We start from the raw sequence: 20,489 nt of genomic DNA on the forward strand, positions 1-20,489 counted from the left end.
TTGGAAAAGGTGATTTGAAACAAAAAAAAAATCATAAAATTCAAAATTCTTCCTGAACTAAACCCTTACCCTCACAAAGTATCTGACAACTGGATAATCAATAGACTTATCTAAAGAAAAAGGGAGAGAGAATCCAAGAAGCACAGGAATAGAAAATGTTTTAGCAAAGTTAAGCTCCTTTGAAACCACACTGGACAGTCAACTCAGTTATGAAAATATAACCAAAACGTGAGGTTACGTATATTAACTGCCCAATAATAAAATCTAAAGTTAGGTAGCGTCATGCCTCCGTTTCTTTACAGTTTTTGTAAAATAGCTTTATTTAGATGAGGGTGTGTCAAAAATTCAATTTAGGAATAAAAATTGGCATAGATTGAAAAAAGGTATAAAAATTTAGGTAGAATACTGATTTTAATAGTATTAATATAACCAACCAAAGTTGTAGACAGGGAAACCAAGGCATGAAAGATTGTTTCACATGCTTTAATAAGTTAAGAAATTTTTCTTTGAAAAGATGATGATCTAACTATGATACAAAGATAAATTGATTTCTCACAATCTTAAAAGGAGAACTGAAGCAGACACATTCAAAGGAAGAAGTTCATTTTTTAAATAAATTTAGGTTATATCCTGAAAACTGACTAAACTGAGAGAGTAGTGACAAAATATTGGGAAAGAAGGTATCAGGGTCTGATATGTAAACGATCATCCATATAGAGAGAGACTTTATGTTCAATCCCCTCCCTCCTAATCACAGAAATATCTTGACACTCCCGAAACACAATCACTAATGGCACTATAACCAGATCAAAAAGTTGTGGACTTAGGGCACATACTTGGTGGGTACCCTTTTGCAAATTGAAAGGCTGAGACAATTGAGAGTTAATAAAAATTGAAGTGGTAAGGCATGAATATAGTAATTTAATCCATGTAATAAAACATCGTCTAAAATCAATTTTTCCTAAGATTGCAAATAGATACCCCCTCTCCACCGATCAAATGCATCTAAAGAAAGAGCACATTCAGGGACTGTATTAGAAAGTAAATATAAAATATCCATTAAGCAACGAATAAAGTTTTTTTTAATAAAACCGGACTGATCTTGAAACAATTGAAGGCAAAATGTTCTCCAATCTACAGGCCAGTAGCTTAGGCAGAATTTTAACATCCATGTTTAATAAAGAAATTGGCCTGTCAGTGGAGCACTCCACTGGATCTTTACCTTTCTTTTGTATGAGTGAGATGCACACCTCATTAAATGATACCGGTAATTTACCATGTTTAAATGAATCAAATAATACAGAACCTAAATGAGGTGCAAGCAATTTAGAGAATGATTTTAAAAAACTTCTTTGGGAATACATCAGGTCCTAGAGATTTGTCTGCTTGTAATAAAGAGAGCAGCAACTATTTCCTCCTGGAATATAGGCTTATTTAAACTCATTCACCTGAAGATAATTCAGGAATATTTAATCAATCCAGAAAATCCTCCATCATATTATCATTTGTAAATTCAGAAGTGTAGAGTTCTGAGTAGAATTTCCTAAAAGTCTATACAAATGAGGCAATAGTCATCTTTTTAAAGATAACTACGTCAGACATTTTGTTCAGTCCAAACTTTATGATTTTCCACAGATTTATGAAACAAACATTCTTGATTTATTTTTTGACTTTCTATTTTCTCATAGAGGCTCAATATCAATCATTTATAATTTGATGGATTTGAGAATAGCTTTGTTAGTTAAGATCAAGAGTGATTGGTGTTACGAGCCCAAAGGACCCTAAAACCCGGCAGCAATAGTTATTCACCAAGACAAATGGTTACTTAAACAAAAGTTGCTTTTAATTATCTTTAAACATGAAAACAGAATCACACTTAAACATCACTATTGACTTAACTAACCTAACTTTACCCACTTCTAATTCTAAGTGCACATGTATGTAGCATGTGTGTAAGTTCAGAAAAGTTCTTTGATTCACAGTAAAATCTCACTTCTCATTCTTCTAAGTTCACTGGTTGCAGGCAATTCTTATATTGTACACAGAATTTAACATTTATAAAGTTCACCAGGTATTGGTGCTTGAAAGGTTCTTGTCAGTTTTCAGAGAGAGATTTGTTGTTTCAGGACAGCCACAACTGATTTACTTCTATCAGCCACTTTAGTGTCTTGCTGATAAAACTTGCCCCTTCAGGGTTCTCCAGATGATAACCTCTTTCTTTCAGGTCATCACAGAGTGCTTTTTAGTCTCTCTTATTCCAGTTCTCTCCTCTTGCATGAACCACAAGGGCTTTGACCAGGCTGAACTAAGAACTCTTGTTGAGAGTTCCCATCTTCCAAATGGGATTTTCCACAAGCTTGCCAGCTTGTCCTGTTCCAGTCTCAGCTGCTGTTGCTGGCTGTAACACTGTAGAAGTGATCTCTGTCTGTCTGTCTCTCTCTCTCTCTCTCTCTCTCTCCCTCACACAAAGAGAAAGCCTGTTTTACACTCTCTGCTTGCAAACCCACATGACCCTCTTAGAACAGCTCCAGACAGAAGCTCTTTCATCTGTTGCCTTTTTGTAAACAACAATTCATTAGTGAAGTCTCTTGGGCACTCTCCAAAGCTCTTGCAAAGGCTGTGGGGCTGATATGTCTAGCATTAGCAGAGCTCCAGTATTTCAAATAAGATCTGTTTTAAAGTTTTTTTTATGTAGCCTACACAAACAAACCTTTCCCAATTTATCTCCCAAAAACATATCTATATACTCTTCACATTGGGAGCATGATTTGAGGCTTCATTGATACATATGTTCTGGTCTTGCCCTAGTTTAGAAGATGTTTGGAAAAATGATTTTCAAACTTTATCAGTAATTTTTAAGGTTAAACTTGAACCATGGCCTGTAATTGTTTTATTTGATTTTTCTCAAAAAGAAGAAATATTATTGACTTTATCTCAGAAGTGAATTTTAGCTTTACCTCATTGATAGCTAGACAGGCAATCTTGATGAAATTGAAAGACAGCATTCCACCTATTCATACTCAACGGTTACAAGAGGTCATGTCCTTCCTACGTTTACAAAAAAAATCAGACAAAGATGTAAAGGTGAATTTTTACAAGACGTAGAGACCCATCATGGATTATAACCATATCTTAAAGAGTTAGGGTGTTTGGATGTTCCTGAGAAACGTCGTCTGGTTTCCGAATGTCCACCTTCGTTTCCTATGTATATTAGATATGCAAGTTTGCTTTGTTTAGAGGAAGGGGGGATTTTTCTTTTTCCTTTTTTGTTTTTTTTTACTATTTTGATATAAAGGGTTTGATTGGGAAGGTTGCACACAATTTGTATTATGTATGATCAAGGTTTTATTTGAAATGTACAAATTATCTGTCTTTTCTTATATTCCAGCTTATGCTTTTATGGGTTATATTATATTAGTATGGTTATGAATAAATATGTCTTTAAAAGAGATAGATTGTGGGGGGTTAGTGAAGGTCACTTCACAGAGTAACACTTCACAAAAGAGATCTCATTTAAAATGCAAGAGCTTTGCTGAAGCTAGACATTCAGGCACCAGTGGTTTAGCAAAAGGCAATGGAGTTGCTAAGGAAGAAACTTCAAAAGCAGGTGCAAATGAAAGAGTCTGGGCTCAAGTACTGATAAAGATCTTTCAAGGATTGGGTTTGAAGCCTTGGGCAGAGAGAGAGAGAGAGAGAGATCAGTTCTACAGTGGCTTTTGAGGCTGCAACATGGCAAGCTGACAAGCTTGTTGAAAACCCCATTTTAAAGATGGGTTGAGAGTTCGGAGTTCAGCCTATTGTAAGACCTGTGGAACTTACAAGAGGAAATGGCTGGTTAGGGTGTTTCTCCTGAAATAAGGGAAACAAGAGGTACTCTGTGGTGACTTGGAAGAAGAGGTTATCATTTGGAAAACCCATGATGGGGCAAGTTTCTTTGGCAAGACACCGAAGTGGCTGATCAGAGGGAATCAGTTTGTGTGTGTGTCCAATGAGCAACAAATCTCTTTCTGAAACCAACAAGAACGTCCCTGAGCAGTAACCATTTAACTTTAAGCAACAGGGCCTGGTGAACATATGTAAATGTTGAATTCTGTGCACAGTATAAGAATTGCCTGATACTGGTGAACTTGGAGAAGTGAGAATTGAATGATTGGATTATTAAAGCAAAGAACTTTCCTGAACATACACACATTCCATATACATGCACTTAGAATTAGAAGGGGGTTAAGTTAGGTAGTAATAAGTTAAAGTTTGATCTTGCTTTTATATTTAAAAAAAATTAAAAGCAACTTTTGTTTAAGTAACCATTTGTCTTAGTGAATTTCTATTACTGCTGCGTTTTGTAGTTCTCTGGGCTTGTAACAAAATATTGGATTTATATGTGTGCATTTTTTTAATTAAACTCAATAAATATTTTAAAAAGAAAAGAATTTCCTAAAAGTATCATTATCACAGAATGATCTGTAGTTGCACTGCCATTCTCCATTTGAATCTTTATAATGTGATGCTTAGCTTCAAATCCCCTCAACTGATTAGCTAAATGTTTACCTGATTTCTCTCCATGAATATAAAACTGAGATTTACTCTTCAAAGTTGACATTCAATTGGAGGTGTTTAGAGGAGATCTAACTTTGTTTGAAGTTCAATTTGGTTTTTATATAATTCAGGGTTTTTAACCTGAGAATAATGTTAATTTGATTTATCAATTGTAATTTTTTTTAATTAGATTTCATTTTTTAAAATTTACAGTATTGGAACTAATTTGCCCCCTAAGGTAAGCTTTTAGGGTGCCCCATATAATCAAACTAGAAGTTTCTAGAGTAGTATTAGTTTCAAAGAAAAAAGTTATCTGTTCCTCCATATTTTTCAAAAAAATCATTATCTGAGAGCAATATCAAGTTAAAATGCCAATGCCTACTAACTTGAAGGAATTCAGGAAAGAACAAAGATAATACGACAGAGGCATGGACTGATATTACAATGCTTTGATACTCAAGAATGGGTCTGTGAAATCAGTTGGTTATCAATAAGAAAATAGTTGATCCTTGAACAAGTACAGTGAACATGTGAAAAAAAAGAATGCTCTCTCCTATTAGGACACAAAAACACCAGACATCAGAAATACCATAGTTTAATAAAAATGAATTGCTAAGGCAGGGTTAAGAGAGGAACAATCCAAAATAGGATCTAACCAGCAATTAAAATCTCCATAAAGTACGAGAGAATATAAGCTCAGGTCCAGTAGGGACAAAAAAAAAACTTTAAAAAAACCCATGTCATCTCCATTAGGAGCAATACATTATTGTATAATTTCCCAAATACAATAACATATTTGTATCTGAAAGGACACTAGGCTGAACCCCAGCCCCAATTTTAGCTTGAAAAATAGAATGAAAGTGTCTCCTCCACCTGGACATAAGACCAGAGTTATCACATCCATGAATGTGTGTTTCTTGTAAGAAAGCGACTGCAGTTTTAAGCTGCTTGAAATGTGAGAACTATATTTTCTTTTGATGAGAAGATTCAATCCATTCCTATTCCAACCAACAAAAAAATGAATCAATTAACCATTATTTTTAACAATAGTGTGGATTGATTAAAACACATTATTCAAGTCCCAAATGTCAGCCTTGCAGTAAGAACATGAAAACAAAACAAAATTGAAGATAAGCAGCAGAATGCCAGTATTTATAAAAGTTCCCAGTGCCATAGCAACATTAGAAATATATTCCTCTACCTCCCCCACCCTACTGTTTATATCCAACATCCAGCAAGCTGCTGAAAAATATCAACAACAGGCTCCCCATAAATATCTTCCTGCTAAGCAATTTATCTCACGGTCTTAGACTTCAAATGTAAATATTCTCTGCCCTTATAATTAGAACAAGATTATGTTTAGTCTTCAACCAAGCAAAACAAGAAAATCACATTTTTTTGAGCAATTTTTAAAAAATGTAACAAGTAGCAACATGGATTTTTTCCATCTTTATTAATTATAACTAAATAATAAATAATGAGAGTATACTTCTCAATATTCTTATCATGAAAAATGAAATAACTCAACAAATTGCATACCAAGAGAAACCCTTATAAAACTGCAATCCAAATGGATTGAGCACTCCGTATATTATTAAAGTAAATTAGAAATAACCAATCTTCATCCAATGGACCAGGTATAGTAAATGATAAATCTTTAAAAATAGCAGTAATTAATCAGCCTCAGTCATGAAATAATAGATCACACAGTGCGATGCATAAGGAAGATCATCAATATATTTCTGAGCCTCATCCTCTGAACCAAACCACTTCTTACAACAATAGGAAAGAGTAATGCGGAGCCGAGCTCAGATATGTTAATGAAGATTTAAAATCTCAATAATACAATCCCGACATGACCCTTCTATATTTTGGCACATTGATTCATTACCTCAGGGCAATAATCCTCGACAATCCTGATACATTGACCATGATATTCAAGCTTCACGGATCAGAAAATCCTTGATTTGGTAGCAATGTAATCTGAGAATGACAGATCATGGCTTCTGACCCACAGTCAGCTTGGGAGCTAAGGAATGATAAGTTCTATCAATCTCAGGTGTGATGTGAGCAGATCTCTCCCAAACACATTGCAGAGAAGGTCAAAAAAATATCGTAATCTGCCCACTTTCAGAAGACTCAGAAAGGGTAAAAAATACAAATATTTTGCCTTCTGCTCCTGCTTTCCAGATTAATGACCCTCATCATTAACTTCAAATTAGTGTTAGTTCAAATGGTCCATACATCTTCTAATTCTTTAACACAGTCATTCAATTTGTTTAACTTCAGCTCAATAGATGACAACCGCTCATCTGTTCAAGTTTGACTTCAATTTGGCCCAAACCATTTAAAATTCTTCCATCAATTATTGTTTAAGCTGCTACTTTATCTCCATTATGGTCTCAGTAGTTAAGTTTGCCAGCATTTCTTCTTTTTTTCCCTGCTTTATTAGCTCTTGTAGACATTGTAAAGCAATTCTTGGTGAGAGGGGCTGATAATGAAACGTACAGAACACTTTGGTTGTAAAAAAAAAAGAAAGTTATAAGTGGAGGAAAATGAAAAGCAGGAGCAGGTAACGCACACCGTTTCTTCATCGCACAGCCAACCAGAAGTCACACCACCAGATTCAAGGACAATTTATTTCCCATATTATCAGAATCTTGAATGATTCTTGCACTTGTAAAATAATGCTGCTTTTGACGTGTACCAACTGGTCTGTATCTGTAACTGCACTCCTGCACTATGATTTATTTGCAGGATGTCTAGCTAGATTGCTCCAAAACAAACTTCCTCACTGCACCTTTGTACATGTGACAATAAACTTGAACCTGAAAACAAATTGTAAATTGACAATAATAACAAGATCTGTTTTGATTTGTTGCCTCAATAACCACAAGACTCCAGCTCCTCTGGTGTTTGAGTGAGTGACGTTTAAATATTTTACACTCTGTAAACTTTATGTGTGAACTCGTAGGCGTTTCACCAATCTCTATGACTGGGTGAACCCTTTCCCACATTCAGATCAAGTGAATGGCCTTTCCCCTGAGTGGACCCCCTGGTGGCTCAGCAGGTGGGAGGATCGGGCAAATCCCTTCCCACACTCGAAGCAGGTGAATGGCATATCCCCAAAATGGACCCGCTGGTGGGTCAGCAGGTGAGTGGACTGGGTGAACTCCTTCCCGCATTCAGGGCAGGTAAACGGCCTCTCCCCAGTGTGGACCCGCTTGTGTCTGAGCAGATCGGAGGTGTGGGTGAAGCCCTTCCCACAATGGGGGCAGATGAATGGCCTCTCTCCAGAGTGGACCCGCTGGTGGGTCATCAGTTGGGAGGACTCAGCGAAATCCTTTCCACACTGGGAGCAGACAAACGGCCTCTCTCCGGTGTGACACCGTTTGTGCCTCCTCAGGCTAGATAACCAGGCAAAACTCTTTCTGCACTCGGAGCAGACGAATGGCCTCTTCCCAGTGTGGACCTGCTGGTGTTTCAGCAGCTGAGAGGAGTGGATGAAGCCCTTGCGGCACTTGGAGGAGACAAACTGCCTCTCCCTGGAGTGTACCCTCTGATGAGTCATCAATTGTGAGGACCAGGCAAAACCCTTTCCACACTGGAGGCAATCAAATGGCTTTTCCCCTGTGTGGACCCGCAGGTGAGTCTTCAGGATTGAGATCCGGGTGAACCCCTTCCCGCACTCAGGGCAGACAAATGGCTTTTCCCCGGTGTGGACCCGTTGGTGGGTCAGTAGGCTGGATGACTGGGTGAAGCCCTTGCCACACTCGGGACAGGTGAAGGGCCTCTCCCCGGTGTGGACCCGCTGGTGGTTCTCAAGGTTGAACCTGCTAGTGAAGGCCTTCTTGCACTCGAGACAGACGAATGGCCTTTGCCTCTTCCCGGTGTGGCCACACTGGTGCCTCCACAGGCTGGAGGTCTGGGTGAAGCCCTTCCCACACTTGGGGCAGATAAATGGCCTCTCTCCATTGTGGGCCCGCCGGTGTTTCATTAATTCAGTTGACCCATTAAAGTTCTTCCCACAGTTGGAGCATTGAAATGGGTTCATCACTGTGGGGACGAGATGGTGTAACTAGGGGATAGTCAATGCATTGCTACCTCGAGGGACACACCTCGTGCTCAGCCTGTTGGTGCCTCTTGGAGAGCTAGGAAGTGGGTTAAATCAACACCGAGGCTGGGACTAAGGCCAGGACCCAGGGAGAAGTGTCCTCGAGCTGAGTGTTGTAAGCCCCGGAACCACGGGAGTCCTCCGTTCCAGGATCCAGTGCTGAGCTCTACTCCTGGAACCTGGTACTGAATCACTTTCAGTCTCCGACAAATGCCTTACCCACGTTGCTATCCCAACTCCCCTGTAAGGCGCATATGCAGAGCTCAGAATGGCAGCTGCGGAGCCCTTTGCCGAGCACAGGCCATTGTGGTCAGAGAAGCCTCCATTGATTGGGCGATTCAATGGTGGTGAGCAAAATCCTGCCTTGGAAATGCAGGTGGGAAGAATGATGTCCACACGCGAGGAGCTGGCGTTGCCTCTGACACACGGGGGCCGATTTATAATCCAGGTTATGCTGCGAAGTTCATGGACACAATGTCTGTTGCTGACTGTAATATAACAAGATCATAAGCAGGTTAGGCCATTTGGCCCTTTTAACTCCCCTTGCCATTCCATCATGGTTTATTTACTATCTTTTTCAACCCCATTCTCCTGCCTTCTCTCCCCAACCCTTGATTCCCTTCCTACCACCGCCTTAAAAATCCCCAATGAATTGGCCTCCATATTTGCTCGTGGCAATGAAATCCACAAATTCACAAATGTCTGCGTAAAGAAATTCCTCCTCTATGTTCTAAAGGGATGTTTTGCATTCCAAGACTGTGCCTTCTGGTTGCCAACTCTCCCACCAGAGGAAACATCCTCTCCACGTCCACAATATCCAGGCCTTTCAGTATTCCATGGGTTTCAATAAGACCCCTGCCCCCCCCAATGAGTACAATTCCAGAGCCTTTGAATTCTTGTATGAAAATCTATCACTCCAGGGATCATCTTTGTCAACGTCCTCTAGGTCCTCTCCAATGCCAACACACCTTTCCTTTGATATGGAGCCCAAAGCAGTGCTCACCTTCTTTACCACTGACTCTTCGTGCAAGTTCACTTTTAGGGAGTCTTGCATGAGAACTTCTGAGTCCCTCTGTGCCTCTGATTCCTTTATTCCTTCCACCAAAATGCATGATCATACACATTAATACACTACATTCCATCTGCCATTTCCTCGTCCAATCTTCCAACCTAAGGTCTTCTGCAGACTTCCTCAATACTATCTGCCCCTCATGATCCAACCTCTAAGCACATATTCTTCTCTCCTCCCTCTCCATCTTCTGCAGGGACCACTCCCTTGTCCACTCCTCCCTCCCCACCAATCATCCCTTGGCGCCTAGCCCTGTGCCCACACCTCCTTCCTCACCCCCATTCGGGGCCCCAAACAGACATTTCATTTTTGATTCTACAGGGGTTATCTCCTGCATATGATGCTCCTGTTGTGGTCTCCTCTACATTGGAAAGACTGGATGCAAACAGGGAGATTGCTTGGTTGAGTACCTCGCCTCTGTTGCCGCAATATTGTGGATCTCTCCATCCATTTCAATTCTCCATCCATTTCCTTACTGGCATGTCTGTCCATGGTCACATGCAGTGTAAGACTGAGATCACCCGCAAATTGGAACAACACTCATCTTCCCACTGGGCACCCTCCAACCAGATAACATTAATATCGACTTCTCTGACTTTCATTATCTCTGTGGTCTTTATTATTTCGCACAAACATAATAAATACTCACCTTGTCCCTTATCATATCCAATTAACACCTTTTGTTGGTCTAGATTCCTCCCACTTTGAATTCTGAGACATTCTGAGACTTCCTGCCTCTGGCTTATTCTAATTATTCCTTGAAGAAGGAATTCAGGACTGAATCGTCGGCAATATATTTTTAGGCAATTTTACACTGCCACTGAACAGCAGAAAATTTCAGGAAAATTTCTGCTCTGGTGGCAGTGTAAAAATGTCGGGATAGAATTTTTAATGCAAATTCCATCCCTTAATTTTTCCACAGGTACCCCTACACATTTTACGAAGCAGCTGCAGTGTAAATTGATCACAGCCACTCCTTAAGAAACAGCCCTAATGAATACGACATTCCCACTCCTACAAATTCCACAACACAGTAAGTCTGTGTAAAAGTGCCTTAAAAGTGCCCCTGAGTAAACAACCACATTAGGACACACCAGAGGTAAGTATGCTCATTTTTTTTGGATTAATTACAAAGTTTCTGTGTAAAAGTGCTGAATGTCTCCTAAAGACACTGAAAAGAACCAGCTGAGTTCATCCAGCATTTTGGTATGTTTTTAACCTACAACCCTTGGTATGTTTCCTCCCATATTTGTATCGTCCGCAAAGGAAAACCGCCTCGGGGTGGGCATTCCTCGAAGAGTCTTCGCAGTGGAGCAGCTGAATGGAGTTAAATAAGAATAGGCAGGACCCTCACAGAACTCCCTTCAAAGAGAGATTTGCATGTTAGTTCTTGCATGTTTTCCCCTCTTATCCACTGATGTCAACAGCAATGGGAAAGAACTGGAGTTTGTTAAGATTGTATAAGAATAAAGAGGTGTTGGTGAGGTTCTCTGGGGCACTGATGAGACCTTATTTGGAGAAATGTGTGCAGTTTTGGGCCCCTTATCTTAGAAAGGATGTAATAATTTTGGAGAGAGTAATAATTTTGGAGAGATTTACCAGGATGATTCCTGGAATGCAAGGGCTAACATATGATGAATGTTTGTCAGCTCTTGGACTGTATTCATTGGAGTATAATAGAATGAGAGGAGATGTCATAGAAATATTTTGAATGCTGCAAGGACAAGAGGGCACAGAATGAAAAGGTACCCATTTAAAACAGAGATGAGGAGAAATTTCTTTAGCCAGAGGGTCATGGATTTGTGGAATTTGTTGCTACATACAGCTGTGGAGGCCAGAACATTTGGGGGGTAGGGGGGGAATTGATAGGTATCTAATTAGTTAGGGTATCAAGGGATATGGAGAAAAGGCTAGAATTTGGAACTAGATGCGAGAATGGTTTAGCTCAGGGTGGATTTGCGGAGTAGCCTCAATGGGCCAAGAGGCCTGCTTCTATTCCTTTATCTCATGATCTTGTGATTTTGTGTGACTACATTGCGAAGAGAGTATTGCATTCAGTTCTGGTTGTCTCAATGCAGGAGGACATAGATGCTTTGGAGTGAGTGAAGAGACTGGGGTGGCCCGGTTAACATAGCAGTTAGCACAATGCTGTTATGGCGCTAGTAATAGGGACCAGGGTTTTAATTCAGCACTGTCTGTAAGGAGCTTGTATGTTATGCTTGTGTCTGTGTGGGTTTTCCCCTGAGGGCTCTGGTTTCCTTCCACCATTTGAAACGTACCAAGGGTTGTAGGTTAATTGGGTGTAATTGGTCAGGATGGGGTCATGGGGCAAAAGTGCCCGTAACCGTCTTGCATGTCTAAAAAAAATTTAACCCACAAATCCCGTTCATTTTTGAAAGGCAGGAGAAAACCGCAGCACCCAGAAGAAACGTATGCACACATGGGGAGAACGTACACTTAGACAGTGCTGGGTTTGTATCTGTGTGTTGGCACTATAATACCATTATGCTAGCTGCTATTGGGGTGATATCATTCCAGGAATCTTTAAGCATGTCTTGGGATACTTTGAAGATGAATTGGGAAATTATCCCAGAATGATTCACAAGATGAGAGCCTTCCATTACCTGCTTTGTCTGTGGAAAAGCTGGTAATTCATCTAGGAACAGAGGAAGTTGTGATGAGCTTTCTCAACAGAGAGAAACAGAAGAAAAGCTTGTTTGCACAGTTAATATATATACTTGAATGAAATATTCTTAGTTGCTCTTTCAGGTTTAAATTCAACTTTGTATTTTGGAAAGTAAAACACTGCAGATGCTGGAAATCAAATCAGAACAAAAACAGGAAAAAATTTACATTTTAGTTCTGCCATTAATCAAAAAGGACCAGACCTGAAATGCTGGAGACATTAGGGTCTGGGTTCAAGAGATGGCAAATTCTAGAATCTGAAGCAAAATCCAATCTGCTGAAGGAAGTCAACAGCTCTGTTGAGGGGCTTTAGTGGGAGGAAACAAATTGTCAACATACTTAGTCTGACCTTAGACCAGTGGTTCTCAACCTTTTTTCCCCCCACTCACAAACCACTTGAAGTAATCCCTTACTTAGCACAGAGCACCTATGGTATCCTGTGTAAGTGGTGTGTGAGTGGAAAGAAAAAGGTTGAGAACCACTGCCTTAGATGCTGCCTGAATGTTCCAGTGTTTTCTGCTTTTATTATATTTCTTATTTGAGCTTTGTGTCAGTTCAACTGTAGTTGTTACCTACCAGGGTTTGGATTCCAGCAAGGTCTGCAGAACCAAACAGCCACACGTTGTCTGTCTCCTGAGCAATAGAAAAAGAAAGTGATGGTCACAGCAGGATCAATGGCCATAATTCCCCACATAGCTGGAACCACTCTGCCAGTGCCAATGTCGCGAAACACACACGCCTGATGCCCGCAATGCATCACGACAAGGTAGACGATACAAAGCAGGGGAAATCCCCTGTGGGTCATGGGTGAGGTCCGCGCGTCCAAGGGTTTCTATGACCCCCCCCCCCCCCCCATTAGCATTGTTTGATAGATGGTGATAAACAGTGCCAGAAGCAAAGCTTTCTTTTATCTCTACACTGCATTTCAAGTTCATTATCATCTGTCTGTACATATACAACTAAATGTAACAGCATTTCTCCAGACCACACTGCACGCACACATCCACAAGACTCATTCTCCTATGCGCATGCACAATGCACACACAATACGCACACACGTACAGACACAAAATGCACAGCACACAATAATCACATATCCAAAAAGATATATAAAGTAAAAGAAAGAGATATTTTGTAATAATTGTACATTTGTGTAGTTTTTTTTACACTACTGATAAGTGGTGATTCTGCCTGATCTGCAGGAAAAACTAATCTCCTTTTGTTAATGAGAGACCCAAAGTTATAGGATTCCATTCACTAATTTCACAGCGTATGGGAAGAAGCTATTTCCCAGCCTGGATGTTCTGATTTTGATAAAAGTAAAAACGCTGAAATGCTGGAGAAACTCAGCCAGTATTTTCAGCATCTATAAATGTTGATGCTCTTGTACCTCCTGTAAAAATGGTCAGGTCCTGGACTCAGAGAAACCGGGGGGGGGGGGTACAGGGGCAGGATACCCTGAAAAGTGGTCACTCAAGTGGATAGGGTGATGAACCAAGTTCCTTGGAGTTCCTTAACTAGTAACTTATCGTGGACACTCAACATCTCCTCACTTGTCAGGAAGGCGCAAAAGCGACTGCACTTCCTGAGAAGACTGAAGTTGGTAAGATTACCAGCCACCATTATGTCAACCTTCTATGGGAACTCTATCAAGAAAGTCCTGGCCACCTGCACCACATTGTGGTACAATTGCTGCAGAGAAATCAATCGGAGGTCAATCCACAGGATCATTGGAGTCTCCCTTCCCCCATCTACGTGATCTACCAGGATGGTAGTCTGAAGAGAGCACAAGAAATCATTGAGGACCCATTCCACCTGCACAAAGCATCTTTCAGCTGCTCCTGTTAGGGAAGAGATACAGGAGTAGTATGAGAGCCAGGCTGAGGAACAGCTTCTTCCCACAGGCAGTGAGAATGCTGAATTGCTCACACTAACCATCCAAACCATCCAAGACTCTCAATTGTACAAAACAATATTTATTTATATGGATAAAATATATGACCTGCATATGTATTATTAGTCTGTGTCTGTTATGTCTGGTTGTGTGTCTGCGTGCCTTGCACCAAGGAGCAAAGAACGCTGTTTCATTGGGTTGTCTTTGTACAATCAGATGACAATAAACTGGACTTGAAAATAAAATCCAAGACACTAGACACTGCTGGAGGGTGGAACTAAACACCATCTGCTGAACAGTCAACGTTTTGAGCCAAACCACTTTATCGAGTCTCGATGAGGGTTTCTGGCCTGAAACACACACAGTTATTTTTCTCCCACTGATGATGCCTGATCTGCTGAGTTTCTCTAGCTGCCAGCATCTTTGACCCACTTTCATCAGGTAGAAGACATCAGAATTAGGGCTGCCAGGCTGGGAAATAGCTTCTTCCTGCAATCTCAGATTCTCCCACCCATCAAAAAGTACAGGGGTTGTAGGTTAATTGGGTGTAAGAGGGCAGCATGGGCTCATGGGCCGAAATGGCCTCATGGGCCGAAATGGCCTTTTACTGTACTTTAGTCTGAATTAAAATAAATTATTTGGTCCAGAGAAACACGGTTTGTTCTAGTTGTATCAGTCAGAGAAGAAAAAGAAAGTAAAGAGTATTCCAGCAGGGTGAGGTGATTGGGGGCTGGTCTGGAGCAGAAACACAGACAGGAGAGAAGATACCAGGATGTTCCCAGTGTGGCACCAGATGGACTGAATGGCCTTATCTTTGTTCTCCACAATGAGTGTATTACAGAGATACAAGGGGATGATACACAGTTTTCAAACACAGCTGCTTTATTTGGTAGAGATCCAGGACATGAACTTCAATTCCTGTAATTGGTGGTGAAACACTATTATAGCACCAATGATCCAGGTTCAAATCCAGTCCTGCCTGTAAGGAGTCTGTACATTCCCCCCGTGATTGGTAGGTAAATTGGGTGTCACGGATTTCATTGGCCATAGAGCCTTCAACCAGAGACACTAACATTAACGGAGAGTATCCATTCCACCTCTTCTTCCTGCTGCCTTGGAAAAGCAACCAACATATTAAAAGACTCACCCCTCCCCAGACCCACTCCCTTTCCCCTCCTCCCCATGGAAAAGAAGACTCACGAGTGTGAGATCACACACCACCAGATTCAAGAACAGAACCCTAACCCTGTTATCGGACTTTTGAATGATCCTCGCACCTGTAAAATAATGCTGATTTTTGCCTTGTACGGACTGATCTGTCCCAATAACTGCACTCCTGCACTGTTACTTATTTGATGGACTATGTACAGAATGTCCAGTGAGACTGCTCCAAAACAAACTTCCTCACTGCACCTTTGTACATGTGACAATAAACTTCAACCTGAAAACAGATTGCAAACTGACAACAATACCAAGACCTGTTTTGATTTGTGGCCTCAATAACCACAAGACTCCAGTCCCTCCTGGTTTTTGAGTGAATGATGTTTAAATATTCCACACTCTGCAAACTTTATGTGTGAACTTGCTAGTTGTCTCACTAGACCGTTTGGCTGGGTGAACGTCCTCTCCCCAGCAGTCAACATCAGAAGAGATCCAATAGGGGGCATTAGGGGAAACCAATGCCTGCTTCCTCTATCCACACCTTCAGACCTGCCCTGAGGGAGTCTGCCTGCCCCTTTCCACCCCTCCCCACCTCTCGCCCCTCCTCTATTCCACTCCCTTCTCTCTCCCTTCTCTCTCCCCATTACCCTACGCCTCCCCCCACTCATTCCCCCACTCTTACTTTCCCTTCTTCCTTCCAATTGTCCCCTCCCGCTCATTTCCCCTCCCTCCCCCCACTCATTCCCCCACTCTTACTTTCCCTTCTTCCTTCCAATTGTCCCCTCCCGCTCATTTCCCCTCCCTCCCCCTCCTCATTTTCCCTTCTGCTCATTCCCCGTACGTTTCTCATTTCCCCACATTCCCACTGTAAGAGATCAGTAACACTGATCTAAAAGAAAAGTGAGGATTGTGAGAGATGAGTAAAACTGATATAAAAATATGAAAATGAGGAAACTAAAATAGATACATGGGTAAATGAATAAAGCCAGTATGAACAGGATAAGACATGGATATTAGAATGCAGGAAGCAGAATCAGTCTGAGTAAGATAAGAATCTCCTAGTGCCTAGACAGAATCAGCAAGTTCACTGTATGAATGAGATAAGGATAGAACAATGGATATTAGAATGTAGGAAGCAGAATCAGTCTGAGTAAGATAAGAATCTCCTAGTGCCTAGACAGAATCAGCAAGTTCACTGTATGAATGAGATAAGGATAGAACAATGGATATTAGAATGTAGGAAGTAGAGTTAGTCTGAATAAGATAAGGGTCTGCTAGCCCCAGATAGAATTAGCAGGTTTTGCATATGTAATTAGTAAGCCTTAGACAGTATTAGCCAGTTCTACATATGAAGAGGACACAGCCCTGAGGGTCGGGTAGGTGTAAATTAGAACAAAGACAGGTTTGTGAATAAGGACAATGAGGATAATGACATGAGAAGACACCGACAGGATACCCCCTGGTCCTCCAAGTGCACAGAAACAGTACGTAGGCAGACAGGATTACCTAATGCCAAACTCATCCAGGAGGCAGAAGAATGTAAGGGGGAGGGTACTTCTATACTGAAATCAACTGTATAAAAGTTGGGTGAGCCCCAGTGTATGTGTGTATTCCCAGGGTAAGGGGAAGCACCCAACTTTGCATTGTTGTAAAATAAATGTTCTTTCTTCTCAATTTTTGTCAGACAGGGGCTGCGGCCGGGGGGGGGGGGGGGGGGGGGGGGTCCCAGCCGGACCTCGTTGCCGCACGCCCTCCTCCCCAAGGCTGCCCTCGCCCCTGGCAGCACCGGCTCCAACAAGGGCTAGTTTCACGCCTCGGAAACTAAGCACTCGGGACCCCTCGCTCCGCCCAGGGCAAGACTCACCTCCATCCTAGGATTAAACCGTGGACCAGCCCGTTGCTGAGGGAACGGCACTCGCGGGCCTTGCGACGTCAGCGCGCCCAGGGCGGGACACGCCGTCACGTGACGGGCGGTCGCAGCCCGGGAGACGAGGCAGAGGGAGCTGTCAATCAAAGGAGCGGCAGCGCCCGGGCCGTTCCTGCGCATGCGCGTAGGGACTTCCCCGATCCTTTCCAGGTGAAAGTTGTCACGCGGGGAGTGAAGTTTTCTTTGGGACCGGGGCCAAGGGGGAATAAAGCACGACCGGCCGCTGTTTGTGCGTGGAGGCTGCGGTTCGGAGCGCAGGGGTAGTCTGTGATAACGGTGGAGAGGGTGCGGGAGCTGGCCTGTCACCGTGTTGATTGCCTCCAAACCTGGTCGCCAACTACTTCTTGAGCAGAGAAACAAGCCGGCTCGGACGCAGGGGGACAGGCGACATTTCGGGTCGAGACCTTCAGAATTCTCCTCCTCTTCACTTTAATCAACGAAGGGTGGGGCAAGCGGGCAAGGTCAGGGGAGGCCTTACTAAAGCCTGGATGGTAGTTAATCAGCCACTGGTGTGTGCCCGTGTCTTTCGTGCAAGCGTATTGCATAGCCGTGTGTATATTGAGTGTGAGCAAGTGTATTGTGTAAACGTGTCCAAGTGCACAAACACCGTGGTCTGGAGAAATACTGTTACATCTGGTTGTAATATGTAATAAATCAATTGGTGCCTGCCACATTGACCACCGCCAGTGGGCTGATAACGCCTCAAACCGTGCATCTTGGCGCCTCACAGTTTGGCGGGCAGCAGCCTCCTTTGAAGAAGACCGCAGAGCCCACCTCACTGACAAAAGGCAAAGGAGGAAAAACCCAACACCCAACCCCAACCCACCAATTTTCCCTTGCAACCGCTGCAATCGTGTCTGCCTGTCCCGCATCGGACTGGTCAGCCACAAACGAGCCTGCAGCTGACGTGGACTTTTTTACCCCCTCCATAAATCTTCGTCCGCGAAGCCAAGCCAAAAAGAAGAGAATATGTACACATCCCATGTTCTACACCCATGACGTGTCCCCCCCCCCCAGAACTTCTGCTTTGCTTCATCAACCTTACCGTGATGTATTGCGGGTGACAAGTATACACTGGCAGAGTGGTTCCAGCTGCGAGGGGGATTATGGGTAATGAAGATGGCCATTGATCTTACTGTGACCGTTGCTTTCTTTTTCTGTTGCTCAGCAGACGGAATCCGCGAAGGTGGACAGGTGAATTGTGGCCATTTAGTTCTGCAGACCTTGCCAGGATCCAAATCCTGGTAGGTAACGACTACAGTTGGAACTGACACAAAGCTCAACTAAGGAATAGATAATAAAAGCAGAAAACACTGAAACATTCAGGCAGCGTCTAAGACAGTCGTTCTCAACTTTTTCCTTTCCACTCAAGTACCACTTGAAGTAATTCCTTACTAATCCCTGACACAAGATCCATAGGTGCTCTCTGCTAAGTAAGGGATTATTTCAAGTGGTTTGTGAGTGGTGGGAAAAAGGTTTGAGAACCACTGGTCTAAAGGCTCAGAGTCCATATGTTGACAGTTCATTTCCTCCCACTCAAGCCAATGACTTCCTCTAGCAGTTTGGATTTTGCTTCAAATTCTAGAATTTGCCATCCCTTGAACTTAAACCCTAATGTCTCCAGCATTTCTGGTTTTGATTAATGGCAGAACTAAAATGTAGACTCTTTTCTGTTTTCCTGCATCTGCAGTGTTTTACTTTCCAAAAATAAGTTCAATTTAAGCTGAAAGAGCATTTAAGAATCTTTTATTCAAGTATCTTAATTAACTGTGCCTTTCACTCTATTGAGAAGCTCATCACAACTTCCTCTGTTCCTAGGTGAACTACCAGCTTTACCACAGTCAAATCAGGTAATGGAAGGCTCTCATCCCCTGTGAATCATTCTGGGATAATCTCCCAATTCATCTTCAAAATATCCAAAGAAATGGTTAAAGATTCCTGTGAAAGACTTCACCCCTATCGGCAACGCAGATGGCAAAATGGTATTATAGTTCCAACAATGCTATATTTTAGCCATACAGCAGGGAAACTGCCCCTTTCAGCCCACGAGCTTGTGCTGCCCAATTACACCCAACTGACCTACAACCTTCAGTACATTTCAAATGGTGGGAGGTAACCAGAGTCCCTGGATAAAACCACGCACACACGGGGAGAATGTACAAAGTCCTTGGAGGAAAGGCGGGATTGAACCCGATCACTGGCACTGTAACAGAGTTGTGTTACCACTACGCTAACTGAGCTACCCGTCTCTTCACCCACTCCAAAGCATGTACATCCCACCTTTAATGAGGCAACCAGAACTGAATACAATATTCTTTCACAATGTTGTCCCTCCAAACTCTCAGGCATTGGCCAATTTTAAGTTCCAGTTCTTTCCCATTGCTGCTCACGATAAGAGGGGGAAATATACACAACTAACATACAAGTCTCTCTTTGAAAGGAGTTCTGTGAGATTCCCTCTTACTGTTCCCTCTCTATAATCTACTCTCAATCACATCTGCAGACTTTCCTGTTTAGCTCCATTCAGCTGCTCTGCTGCAAAGTCTCTTCAAGGAATCCCCATCCTGAAGAGGTTTTCCTTTGCGGACGATACAAAGAAAGGAGGAGGGGTGGGTAGTATTGCGGAAGTGTATAGAAGTCTGTGATCATACACTTTGGTGGAAGGAATAAAAGTGTGGACTTCTAGAAATCAGAGGGGCAGAAGGACTTTGGGAGTTCTCGTGCAAGACTCCCTGAAGGTGAATTTGCACATAGTTAGTGGTTAGGAACTATAAAACATTACAGCACAAAAACAGGCCCCTTCGGCCCTTCTAGTCTGTGCCAAACTTTTTTTTGCCTAGCCCACTTAACTGCACTCAGTCCATAAGCCTCCGTTCCTCTCCCATCCATGTATCTGTCCAAATAATTCTCAAATGTTAAAATTTAACTTGCGTTCACCACTTTATCTTGCAGCTCATTCCACTCTCTGAAGATGCCTCCTCATGTTCCCTTAAATTTTTCCCCTTTCACCCTTCACCTATATCCTCTGGTCGAATCTCACCCACCCTCAGTAGAAAAATCCTATCTACATTTACTCTATCTCCTCATAATTTTAAATACCTCT

At 42.2% G+C, this 20,489-nt stretch overlaps 2 protein-coding genes across 4 annotated transcripts in view; one reads left to right on the forward strand and one right to left on the reverse strand.

Moving 5' to 3' along the window:
• LOC138763121 (zinc finger protein 850-like) overlaps positions 1–20,489 on the forward strand; it is a 131,083-nt gene that overhangs the window by 59,064 nt on the left and 51,530 nt on the right. The window lies entirely within an intron of this gene.
• Positions 5,131–17,405, reverse strand: LOC138763119 (histone-lysine N-methyltransferase PRDM9-like). Of its 3 annotated transcripts, none has more exons than XM_069936789.1 (4): positions 17,324–17,399; positions 12,981–13,037; positions 12,344–12,375; positions 5,131–5,534 (listed from the first exon to the last, which is right to left on the reverse strand). In XM_069936789.1, exons 1-4 carry the CDS (start codon positions 17,327–17,329, stop codon positions 5,300–5,302), a joined length of 330 nt encoding a protein of 109 aa, XP_069792890.1. In that variant the 5' UTR covers positions 17,330–17,399; the 3' UTR covers positions 5,131–5,299. The 3 variants fall into 3 exon arrangements, with proteins under 3 accessions (XP_069792890.1, XP_069792889.1, XP_069792888.1); XM_069936788.1 differs by lacking the exon at positions 5,131–5,534 and adding an exon at positions 6,064–9,138 and having other exon boundaries at positions 17,324–17,405; XM_069936787.1 differs by lacking the exons at positions 5,131–5,534; positions 12,344–12,375 and adding an exon at positions 6,064–9,138 and having other exon boundaries at positions 17,324–17,405.

Source organism: Narcine bancroftii, chromosome 5, assembly GCF_036971445.1.
Source record: "Narcine bancroftii isolate sNarBan1 chromosome 5, sNarBan1.hap1, whole genome shotgun sequence".
Taxonomy (NCBI): Eukaryota; Metazoa; Chordata; class Chondrichthyes; order Torpediniformes; family Narcinidae; genus Narcine; species Narcine bancroftii.